Consider the following 13,161-nt stretch of genomic DNA (forward strand, 5'->3'; position numbering starts at 1 on the left):
AATTAATAGGGAGGATTTTCCATACCTGCTTATTTCTACGATTCTTAATTAAATCTGTGTTGTGCTCGGCAGCATCTGGAATTAAAATGTTTTTGTTTGAATTATAGGAACAGGCAAAAATAGCAAAATTAGGGTTGGAGCTGCGTTTGCACACATCAGATGTTGATGCAGAAACAGAAAGATGGGAAGATCAAGATAATGAGATTCTTCGACAGGCTCAGAGTATGTCCAGTATGGCATATTCCATGTACCTTTTCACAAGGTAAAATTGACAACCCCATAGAAATATCCTTACTTTATTAAAAATGATAATTTCTTCAGACAACTAAATGAAAAAAAAATAGTTGAATATGATTCATGCACTTTCAGATGACTTTCAGTGAACATATAAGATTACCCCATTCAAAACTTTGTCCATGATCTCAAGAATAGTAACAAAACAGTATGATGGGAAAATCAGGAAATCCTGCAGTGGAATGTGGCTGAAGTGAGAGAATAGTCAAGAAACAGCAGTGCCTGACTAATTTAAAAGAATGAATGCAGATTCAAGGGAGTAGCTCTGTTATTCATTGCTTTCTACTAGACCCACATCTCTTTTCATTCCCATTTAGGAAACTTTATCTGTAATACTGATCCTGCAGTCTGGCGATTAGCAAAAATGCTTCAGTCCATGATTCGCAGACTGTGTCATCAGTTCTTGTGTCAAGATTCAAGTTCAAGCTTGCTAGCTCCTAACACTTGCTCAATCAAGCCACAGATCCTTGCATTCAGCAATGGACAGTCTATAATATTCCTGGAATGTAGCTAGTATAGCATCCCAATACTTTCTCTTTTCTGGTCAATACTTAAATCTTGCACTACGTTTTTAAGCTATGTCACTCTTATCAAGTTACTTCTAAATTAATTTCTTAAGCAAATTTATTTTATCTTTTTTAAATCTGTAGTTTTTTGGTAAAATGAAGAAGTTATTTGAAATGTGCAGAACCTTTCCGGCAACATTTTAAAAAAAAAACTCTGATATTGGTGTCTTGTTTACAGATTTTACTAGACTGGTTGTATAACGCGCACACACAATCTTTCTATCTCTCTAACACACACACACCCTCTCAAGCCTGTGACCAGTCAGTCCATAAACAAGTGTGAGGTGTTACATTTCAGTAAAAATAACCAGTGTCACTTGCTGTTAATCACTTAGGTGTGAATATGAGGTATTAGTAGTAAGATTGCAAATTACACAAAAGTTAATGGTGTTGTTGATGAGGAAAATAATAGATTGCACAATGACATTTATCATATGATAAATTATGCAGGGAATGGCAGATGGAACCTAATTCTGATAAATGTGAGATGATGTATTTTGCTGGGAAGAGGTAGTGGGTGTCTAATACCATGAGTGCAAAAGTTCTCTGGAGAGTATTGATGTTTTTTTTTAAAAGGGACCTAGAATATAAATATTTCAAGATTCCTGAAGTGGTAGCACAGATAGATAAGGTAGGGAAGAAGCCACTGTATAGAATATAATTGTTGGGAGGTCTTAGCCCATCTTTATATGACATTGACAAAGTGATCATTGTAATATCATGAGTAGTTCAATTTACCTCACTCTAGGACAATGTGTTTGCATTGGAGAGGGCACAGAGAAGATTCTCTGGGATGTTATCTGGGGAGGAAACTTTCAGTTAGGTGGAGAAATTGAATAGGTTTGAAAACTTTAAAGGCTTAGATAGGATAGATAATAAGAAACTTTTCCACTTGGCAGGGATGTCTAAAACCAGGTTTCAAGTTTAAAGAGATCAGAAGAAGATTTTTTTTTTACCTCGAGCATGTTTGAAATCTGGAACACACTACCAGTGAAGGGAGGTACACTCATCGTTGAAGAAGCATCTGGACATGCATTTGAATTGTCAAGGCGTATCTTTGAAACAAAAACCTATAAATGGGATTGGTATAGATGGGTTCTGGATAGTCAGCATAGATGTGATCGACCAAAAGACCTGTTTCTGTGCGCTAGGACTCTTCTTAAATTTTGTCTTCATATATTTTTAATTTACAAGTAAAAACTTTTGACTTTATCAAGCACAGTAAACCTCTGACTGACCAAAAATAGTGGTGAAAGGAAGGATGGAATTTAATTTTTAAAAAAATTTAGATATACACCACAGTAAAAGGCTGTTTCAGCCCAAAAGTCCAGGCCACCTAATTTACACCCAATTAATCTAGACCCCCATTACATTTTGAACGGTGGGAGGAAACTGGAGCCCCCTGGGGAAATCTCACACAGACACGGGGAGAACATACAAACTCCTTACAAACAGCACAGGATTCGAACCCTGGTCCCAATTGCTGGCGCTGTAATGGCTTTGTGCTAACTTCTACACCAACCGTGCGAAGGTCAGTTCAATTACATGGAAATATGCAGGCCAAATAGCAAAATAATACACTATTTATTCCATGTTACCGAACTAATTTACTGGTGAATGCCGTTGTATAGCCAGTAGTTCAAAATGCAAGCAATCATCAACTGACCAGATTAAAGGCATCATTACTTTGAATCAATATTACACCTGCCTTAAAATGCTTAAACATGGAAAATTCTGTAAATGCTCAGCATGTCAGGCAGCATCTGTGGAAAGATAAAGTATGTTATGTTTTAACCATATAACCATTTATGGAGCAGAAACAGGCCGTGTCTGCCTTTCGAGTCTGCACCAGTTCACTCGAACAACTCCACTAGCTCAAACCTCCTGCTCCGCGCCAATAACCCTCCAACCCCCTCACCTGCATGTACACATCCAACTTTCTCTTAAATGACAGAAGGGACCTTGCAGCAATTATCTCATTCAGAAGATCATTCCGTTTTGCCACCACTTGCTGAGTGAAAAAGCCAACTCTAATATTTCTCCTAAAGTGTTGTCCCCTTACCCTTAACTCATGGCTTCTTGTTTCAACCTCCCCTGCCCTCAGGGGAAAGTCTGTTTATGTAATTTTAAATACCTCTATCAAGCCCCCTCTCAGTCGTCTACGTTCCAATGAATAAAGTCCCAGTCTCCTTAATCTCTCCCTGTAATCCAGATGCTGTAAGCCAGGCAACATCCTTGTAAACCTTCTCTGCAACCTCTCCACCTTATCTATATCCTTTCTATAATTTGAAGAGCAGAACTGAGCAAAGTACTCCAAACCTGGCCTCACCAATGCCTTAAACAGTTGCAGCATCACCTCCCAGCTCCTATACTCTATACTATGATTTATGAAGGACAGCATACCATATGCCTTAACCACCCTGTCTACATGGTTCACCTTCAGTGAACTCTGTACCATAACCCCCAGGTCCCTTTGCTCCTCTGCGTGCCTCAATGCCCTCCCCTTAACTGTATATGTCCTATTCTGGTTATTTTTACTGAAATGCAACACCTCACACTTGTCTACATTGAATTCCATCTGCTATCTTTCAGCCCACTCTTCCAAACCAAATTCTTCTGTAATCCAAGAAAATCTACCTCACTATCCACCACTCCCCCTATTTTCGTATCATCCGCATATTTGCTTACCCAGTTAACCACACCCTCCTCTAAATCATTAATATAAATGATAAACAAGGGATTCAGCACCGATCCCTGAGGCACCCCAGTTGTCACAGGCTTCCAACCTGACATACAGTTGTCCACCATGAATCTCTGCTATCTCCCAGCCACCTCTGAACCATGTCACAATCTTTCAACTAATTACTAGTGACTGAACCTTCCTTATTAACCTTATCAAAGGCCTTACTAAAATCCAAATAGATCACATGAACTGCTCTACCTTCATCCACCTTTTTTGTCACTTCCTCAAAAACTCAACAAGGTTTGTCAAACATGACTTTCCTTTTACAAACCCATGCCCCTAATCAATCCCTGCCTATCCAGATATGCGTATTTACTATCTCGAAGAATACCCTCCATAACCTTCCCCACCACCGAAGTCAAATTCACTGGCCGATAATTACTTGGCCTGCACCTACTGCCTTTTTTGAACAACCGAACTACATTTGCAACCCTCCAATCCTGTGGTACCACCCCTTCCTCCAGTGAAAAATCACTGTCAGTGCCCCTGCTATTTGTTCCCTGACCTCCCTTAAAGTCCTGGGGAAAATCCCATCAGGACCAGGAGACTTAGCCACCTTAATTGACCCTAGAAGCTCCAAAACTCTCACTTTACTAATCCCTATCCTTTCCATAACTAAGCCCTTTGCCTCTCTTATTTCGTATAGTCCAAAATCCCTTTCCCTCGTGAATACTGACGAGAAAAAATTGTTCAATATTTCTCCCATCTCATACGGTTCCTGACATAGTTCACCGGTCCCATCATCCAGTGGACCTATTCTGTCATCCTTAACCCTCGTTTTACTGTTCACATATCTGTTAAAAACCCTTAGGATTCACCTTCGCCTTATTAGCTATGGACACCTCATATCTACTTTTTGCCTTTCTAATTTCCCTCTTAAGATTCTTCTTGCAAGCTTAGTAACCACCATACATCTCCTCAATCCCTTGTTTTTTATATTTGGTATAGGCCTCCCTCTTGTCCTGAACCAACTTCTTAATTTCACCAGAAAACCACGGTTCCCTCGAACCTTTAGCCTTCCCCTTTACCCTGAATGGAACATAAAGATCCTGTACTCTCAAAATCTCATCCCTAATGGCCCCCCCAAATTTCCTCTACATCCTTTCTGGCAAAAAGATCAGCCCACACAACTCTCTGCAAATCCCTTCTCATTTGTCCATATCTGGCCTTCCCCCTCTCGAAGACCTTCAACCTTAGACCCATCATTAAGCTAAAGCTAATGGACCCATGATCACTGGATCCGGAGTCCTCTACAACGCTTACTTCCGTCACCTGCCCCATTGCATTCCCAAACAACAGATCTAACACCGCTCCCCCTCTAGTTGGCGTCTAAACATATTGCTGCAAAAAGCAATCCTGAACACAATGCATAAATACTAAGCCATCCTGCCCTTTTACTGACTGCGTTTCCCAGTCTATGTTAGGAAAATTGAAATCCTCAACCAACACCACCCTATTTCTTCTGCACATCTCATCTATTTCCTTGCACATTTGCTCTTCTAGTTCCCTATCTCCATTTGGAGGCCTACCCCCATAATAGTAACCTCACCCTTCTTATTTTTCAGCTCTACTCAGACTGCCTCCCTCGACTGAGCCCTCCAGTCTATCTTGCCTCAGCACTGCTGTAATATCCTCCCTGACAAGTAATGCCACACCTCCCCCTCTTAATCCACCAACTATGTCACATCTAAAACAGCGAAATCCTGGAACATTCAACTGCCAGTCACAACCTTCCTTCAACCATGTCTCGCTAATGGCCACAACATCATAATGCCAATGTCAATCCACACCTTTAGCTCATCCAGCTTCCTTACTACACTCCTCGCATTAAAATAAATACATCTCAGGGATCTCCTACATCCTACCTTCTGCATATCCTCCTCTCTTCCATTCTCACAATTTTCACTACATCTTTTTACTACTTTTCCTCCCTCAAATTATTTAAACTTGTCTCTTTCCTTAGCCTACAAACCCTCACCATGCTGTCCTGCCTAACTTGAAACCTTGTCCTCAACCATACTAGTTTAAACACCCCCCTGACAGCCCTACCAAATGCCCCCGCCAGAAGACTGGTCCCTCTGGGATTAAGATGTAACCCATCATTACAGTATAGGTCCCATTTTCCCCAAAAAAGGTCCCAGTGGTCCAAAAACTTGAAACCCTGTCTCTTACTCCACCCCTTTAGCCATGCGTTTAACCTCCACCTAATTCTATTTCTGCCTTCACTGTCACATGGCACAGGAAGCAATCCAGAGATTACCCCCTTAGTGGTCCTCCTTTTAAGCTCCCTACCCAACTCCCTATACTCATCCTGCAGGACCACTTCCTCCTTCCTTCCAACATCGTTGGTGCCAACATGTACCACAACCTCAGGCTCCTTACCCTCCCCTTTTAGGATGTTCTGAATGTACATAGTCACATCCTGAACCCTGGCACCAGGGAGGCAAACCACCATCCGGTTTTCCTTATTGCATCCACAAAAATCTCTGTCTGTCCTTCTAACCATTGAATCCCCTATGACTATCACCCTTTTCCTTTTATCCCTACCTTTCTGGATCACAGAGGTTAATACCACACCTCTGCCCACCATAGTCTGACTCTCCCCCTCCTCAGTGCTCAAGGTGGAGTACCGATTTCTGAAGATTTCAGACTCAGGTGCTTGCACATGAACCTGACCCCTCCCTTTCCTCCTCCTAACAGTAACCCACTGCCCCTCCTCCTGTGGCCCCTGTGCGACCACCTGCTTGTAGCTCTTGTCTACGATAGCCTCATTCTCCCTAACCAGAGTGAGGTCATCGAGCTGCAGCTCAAGTTCCTTGACCCAGTCCTTCAGGCCACACTCCTTGTCCGTGATGGCCTACTCTCCCTAACCAGAGGTCATCAAGCTGCAGCTCAATTTCTCTGACTTGGTCCCTTAGATGCTGCAGCTCAGCACACTTTGTGCACACATGGATGTCCGGGAAACGTGAAGACTCCATGACTTCCCACATGTGAACCTGAGAGCAGAAAACTGCCCTCACACTCATCCTGCCTCCTTCTCCTCACACCATATTAAATTAACTGTGAATGTCTTACCTTTAGTCCAGCACGCTCGTCCTCAGCCTCTGCTCGCCTAAGCCTCTTGAGCCAAAGCCTCAAGGACCCACTCCTTCACTGTGAAGCCTCTCAAGCCAAAGCCTCAAGGACCCACTTCTTCACTGTGCCACTCACTCACTGGGCCGCTCCCCTATACTTACCCTCCTTTTATCGGACCCTTGACCAATTAACCCCCTCACTGTCTCCAAGCTCCTCCTCCTCCAGATAGTCGCCCGAACTCCAGTCACCACCTCCTCCGAATCACACCCCGAACCAAGTTGGCCCAAGCCCGGGTAAGCCCTGGAATTTAACGGCTTACCTGCCCGTCACTCTCTCCAAGCTCCTCCTCCTCCAGATAGTTGCCCAAACTCCAGTCAAGTTTAGATTGAAGAAACTTTGTCTGAACTAGATGCTGCCTGTTAGTGTTTCCAACATTTTGTTTTATTTCTGATTTTCTACGCCTGCAGATTTTTGCACGAAAGAGGAATGATTCATTCCTTCGCCATTAAGCCAATGTCATTTTCCACAATTATAACTCTAATTTCACTTTTAACATAATAGGATAATTGTCATTAAAAAAAATAGTGGGATTCTTTTAGTTTAGTCACTTCAGTAATATCTTTATCACATTACAAGTACACATCGTTCAAATCCAGACAGCCTTTTAATATTTTTTAGCTCTCCCAGGGTGATGCACCTCTTCTCTATCGTCAGGAAGTCAACTTTCACCTAACTCTTGCTGATCTCTTCTGCTGCGTAATAGAAACTCAGCTCTGATTTTTCTTTTGTTCTTCCAGTCTGCCAACACAGCTGAGATCAGGAACTTACAAGGATGCTCCCAACCACTCAGTCATATAGCTTCATTCATGCTACATCCCATTGTTTTAGCATAACAACCAATCAAGATAAATGTTATAGGCTCTTTCATCCGTGCATTGTTTTGGTCATCATTTTTTGATATTATTAGTTATTTTGATAAAACTCATATTTAAAAAGCATCCTAAGGAAGTTGTTAATATTTAACATTCTTATTATTTCAGAGGGGAAGGTCTTTTGAAAACCACACAGGATTTGTTTCACCAAGCTGAAGTAAGAATATTAATTGCTGTGTCTTATTTTTCTTGAATAAACTTCAACAGTTCTTGTTTCCAACCTGGGATGGATTAAATAAGAGGCAGCCATTTTTAGCAGCTGTTAGAGGTATCCTTTGTGGTTTAAAAAAATTGATTGTTAAGAAAAATTGATTATAAAGGCATGTTTTCTTAAAATTGGTATCCACTGTATTGTATTTGCCACCATGGTTTGGAATAAAATAGAAGAGCAGAAGTTTTGAGGATAAAGTGTTGCATTTAGATTAATGTTAAGATTTGTATTCAGATGTGCTGTCTACACTCAATATGTTATGGACATGATGATTAATGATTAGATGTACTGAGGAAAAAGTGGGACTTGACCACCACTCAACATCATGCATCTGAGGCTGGAAAGCAGCTCATATTTAGCTGCGTTTGTTGTTAACTGAACTGTCAACAAAAAATAGCAATGTAACACATGATTATTGCTGAAAATGGCTGCACCTGATTTATATCGCTGCTGGTATACAAGTGGGAATATGAAATAGCGAGTCACTTGGGCAGAATGGTGTGGGATCTAAACGAGGTTGCAAGATCCTTGATAACAGTTCTGGACATTGAGATTCAAATCCACCAGATATTCACATTCGATGAACACTGGTGGGCACAGAAAAATATTCAATTTTAAACAAGTGCTTGTGAACACATTAATATAAAAATTGCACACTTTATTGAAAATCACAAGCATGATAAGTTTGTATGAAAATATAAAATTCCTATAATTTTTAAGAGACTATTCCCCAGAAACCTTAAGAACAAGTGTTGCTCAAAATAAATGTACAGCACAAATTTTGTGGAAAAACGGTGTGATTTTTAGTGTCTAATATTTCTTGCAGATCTTTGCTGAAGAAAGTCTCAGATTGCACTCGTCACTTCATGCCCTGTCAAATCAGGTACATTAATGTACTTTAGGGATACAATCAAACATTGTCATTGCATGTGAATACCAGTACAACTGATAAAATTCAGTATCTGTATGTTGTAAATATATAGAAAAGAAAAATATCTGGATAAAATTTGAAATAAAATATTAATTCAGATGTTCACACATCATAAGTTTGCAGATTTCACTAAGAATAGTGAAATTGTGGACAGTGTAGTGGGCTATGAAAGAATACCACAGGAATTACACATAGAAATGATAGGTAGAGTTTAATCTGGACAAGTGTGAGGTATTAAATTTTGGATGGTCAAATATAAAGGGAATTAAACAGGTCTCTTAAAAGCATTGATGAGCATAGAGATATGGGGATTCAGGTCCATAGCACCTTGAAAGTGGCCACCCATATATAGTTGATTTAAAAAGGCATAGATAGAAAAGTAAGGAAATTATGTTGCAGCTTTTTAAGATTTTGGTTAAGGCACACTTGGAAGGCTGTGTACAGTTCTGGTTGCGCCATGACAGAAAGGATGCGGAAGCTTTGTAAAGGATACAGAAGAGGCTAACTGGGACGTTGCCTAGTTTAGAATGCATGAATTATGGGGAGAGACTGGACAAACTTGGATTCTTTTCTCTGGAGCATAGGAGGCTAAGGAGTGACCTGATAGAAGCTTATAAAGTCATGATAGATGATGAGGGGACTGTCAGAATCTTTTCCCCAAGATAGAAACAAAACACAGTGTGTTTCTAGAAGTGCATGGCAATTATTTTTACAGGGTACTTGGAATGGGCTGCCAAAGGTAGTGGCAGATTAGGTACACTGAAGAGGCTTTTATATAGGCACATAGGTGGCATGGTTAGCATAGCAGTTAGTGCAGCACTGTTACAGCGCCAGTGATTGGGACCAGAGTTCGAATCCCGTGCTGACTGTAAGGAGTTTGTACATTCTCCCAGGGGCTCTGGTTTCCTCCTACACTTCAAAATGTACTGAGGGTGTAGGTCATTTGGGTGTAATTGGGTGGCATGGGGTTGTGGGCCAAAATAGCCTGTTACTGTGCTTTTTGCCTAAATTTAAAATTAAAATGAACATGAAGGTTTGGCGGGATATTTGTCAAGTGCTAACAGATTTTTATTAGGTCATCATGTTCAGTACACACAAGTGGAACGAAGGGCCTGTTCTGTTTTAATGTTGTTATTTATTTTGATACAAGTTGATATATAGATTTTTGTCATTGTCTGGTTGTTACATAAAACTACCTACATTGCGAAGGAGTCACGTGATGGAGTAGTGGCCGGACGGTGAACTCCAGCCCTCTCCAGAAAAGTCGGGAAAAACAAAGGAAAACACAAAGGCACAGAAATAAAAGTTACAGAAAAGTGAGTATAAAGGTGGAAAGAAGATGGCGACAAAAAAAGAAAAATCGAAAGCAACGGTAAGAAGAGAGGAAGAGAAGACAAAGGAGGAAAAAGGTGAAGGACTTACCTGTCCGAAGAGGCCCGCTGCGGAGAGAGAAACCCGCTCCCTCAGGTCGGTAAATAATGGACTACAAAAATGGCTTGCAGAGCCGAGTAAAAGTGCGCAACCGCGCATGCGCGATACTTCGCGCATGCGCGAAGCGAATTAAAAAAAACACACCGACGGGAGGGGGGACCAGCTGGGGAGTCGATCTCCACAGCCGGCAACGACAGCTGCAGAACACCTGCAGCAAGAAGAGACCACAGAAGACAATAGAAACAAGAAAGAAGAGGAGGAAAGGGCACCAAAGAAACAACAGATGGTCAACCCAGAGGAAGAAGAAGAGGAAGAGGAAGAGTACAGGGAAATAGAAGAAGAAAAGAAAGGCAAGGTAAAGGTTATACTTGCTCTTATTAAAGGATACATGGAGTCATTTAAAGAATGGCAAACACAGGAATTTAAGGATTTAAGAAAAAGAATAAACAACACAGAAGAGAAAATAAATAAAATGGAGATGACCTTAACAGAAATGGGAAAGAAAATGGACAAGATGGAAGAGCGGGCAGTAGCAGCAGAAATGGAGGTAGAAGACTTAAAAAAGAAATTGGAGAAATCTAATAAAAAAACTAAAGAGACACAAGAACTACTAGCTCAAAAAATAGATACAATGGAAAACCATAACAGAAGAAATAACATAAAGATAGTGGGCCTTAAGGAAGATGAAGAAGGCAAGAATATGAGGGAGTTTATAAAAGAGTGGATCCCTAAGACCCTAGGATGTCCAGAACTACAGCAAGAAATGGAAATAGAAAGGGCACATAGAGTATTGGCCTCTAAACCACAACCACAACAAAAACCAAGATCTATTGTAGTAAAATTCCTAAGATATACTACAAGAGAAAAGGTACTGGAGAAGACAATGGAAAAAGTAAGAGAGGGCAACAAACCACTGGAGTATAAAGGGCAAAAAATCTTCATTTATCCAGATATAAGTTTTGAACTCCTAAAGAAGAGAAAAGAGTTCAATACAGCAAAGGCGATTTTATGGAAGAAAGGGTATAAATTTATACTAAAGCATCCAGCGGTATTGAAAATATTTATTCCAGGACAACAAAACAGACTATTCTCGGATCCAGAAGAAGCACGAAAATTTGCAGAACAATTACAAAAATAGACTGAGGGAGGAAGACGGGTAATGAGAGTTAAAATGATCACGATTGATATGTATGTGGGTAAAGACAAAAATAGACTGAGGGATGAAGACGGGTAATGAGAGTAAAAATGATCACGATTGATATGTATGCGGGTAAAGAGGTATAAGAGTGAATAGAGACAATGAGCATACATGAATGTATCTGTACTTAGAGGAAAATATAGATAGTATAGACAAGAATTAATAAGGGAAGGTAATGGAATAGAGAGAATAAGGAGGGAATTAAAAGAGTGACCTTTGTGACATATGAAAAGTGAAATCTTTTCTGGGGGAGGCGGGGTGGGGGGAAATAGCGGTCACTGCAAAATCAGTTGACGCTTGCGAGTGGATTCGCAAATCCAAATGGAGAGGGGAGATGTGGTTGTCCGACAAGGGATAAAGGACAACTCAGGAGGTGAAGGGGAGATTGGGGATAAATAAGATAGAAATAGGAGAATAAGGAAAATGTTGGATGTTGTAGGAATGTTGTCTTATAAAGAGTTGAAAATAAGAAAACAGAAATGGAAAAGGAGGAAAGGCAATGATGGAAAAACGGAAAGAGAAGATAAACAAAATATAAAAGGGCTACGCTGAACTATATGTCTTTAAATATTAATGGAATACATAACCAAATTAAAAAGGAAGAAACTACTAAATTTAAATGAATAAATGTATTCCATTAGAAAAAATAACATATAGGTTAAGAAATAATATTGAAATATTCGAACAAGTATAGGAGCCTTACATTAAATACAATAGCGAAAACCTACCGGGGATAAACATTACCTAAGTTGATGGAAGGAGAAGGAAAGAAAAGAATGGACTCAGTAGAATTTCTGGTGTAATTTTGTTGAATGACAACATTGTCTGACTGGCTTAATGCAACCTAGATTGTATACCTAAAATGGATGAGAGGGGGGGGTGGGGGGGTGGTTTGGGAGGAAAGGGGGGGGAGAAAAAGTCACTGTATATGTGTGAAAAAGAAATAGTGTATATCATGGCTAATGTGATTTATGGTGTGAAAAATAAAAAATTTTAAAAAAAAACTACCTACATTGCTTCTCCATATAAATAGTCTTTAAAGTGGGATAATAAGTTGGTTCTGAACTATTCATATTTTCAAAATCCTAATGTTCTGTGGTGAGTGAATTGATTAAGTGTTTTGCATTTGAATGACACAGTTGGTGGTTTGTGAGCATCATTTTCTCTTTTAAAAAAATACACTGTAATCCATTTTAAATCATGTTGATACTCTTTTCTCTGATCTATTCATGTAGTAAATAAAGTGCACCTGGTTATTTATGTGTACATGTTCAATGGAAAATTGCAGAAGAAAATTATGGTCAGATATTCTTGTTTTTCATTTGATTAGTTGTAGAATTTAATCTGAAAAACTAAGGTTAATCAGCATTACGATGCTTCAGTGGGACGGCATGGTTGACCTAGCGGTTAGTGCAATGCCTTTACAGCACCAGCAATGGAGACCTACTGGGGGTGTAGGTTAATTGGGTGTAAATTGGGAGGTATGGACTCGTGGGCCGAAATGGCCTGTTACTGTGCTGTATGCTTATTTTGTTTTAAAAATTAAATATGTTGTTTAATCATCAATATTGAAATACTTAATTTGAAAAGTGATGTCTGATACATTTCAAAAAAATTTCCCTGGAATCTTAACTAAATATGTCTGTCTTCTCAGCTGGAAGAGGATGAAAAATCACCTTTGCTGATGGAAGCAGAGAGGTTTCCTGCCTTAAGCCAGCAACTGCAAATGACCTGCAGAACCCCTGTTCATGGCAAAGCTGCCACATTTACTAAGGTCTGT

General features: G+C 40.0%; 1 protein-coding gene across 3 annotated transcripts in view; it reads left to right on the forward strand.

Annotated features, from left to right (window-relative positions):
• The window catches only part of ctnnal1 (catenin (cadherin-associated protein), alpha-like 1), a 353,327-nt gene that overhangs the window by 335,304 nt on the left and 4,862 nt on the right, over positions 1-13,161 (forward strand). For all 3 annotated transcript variants that reach the window (XM_069913288.1, XM_069913286.1, XM_069913287.1), the window contains 4 exons: positions 108-262; positions 7,719-7,767; positions 8,648-8,704; positions 13,036-13,155. In XM_069913288.1, coding sequence (XP_069769389.1) covers positions 108-262; positions 7,719-7,767; positions 8,648-8,704; positions 13,036-13,155 — 381 coding nt within the window. The remainder of the gene's footprint in view (positions 1-107; positions 263-7,718; positions 7,768-8,647; positions 8,705-13,035; positions 13,156-13,161) is intronic.

Source organism: Narcine bancroftii, chromosome 1, assembly GCF_036971445.1.
Source record: "Narcine bancroftii isolate sNarBan1 chromosome 1, sNarBan1.hap1, whole genome shotgun sequence".
Classification (NCBI taxonomy): Eukaryota; Metazoa; Chordata; class Chondrichthyes; order Torpediniformes; family Narcinidae; genus Narcine; species Narcine bancroftii.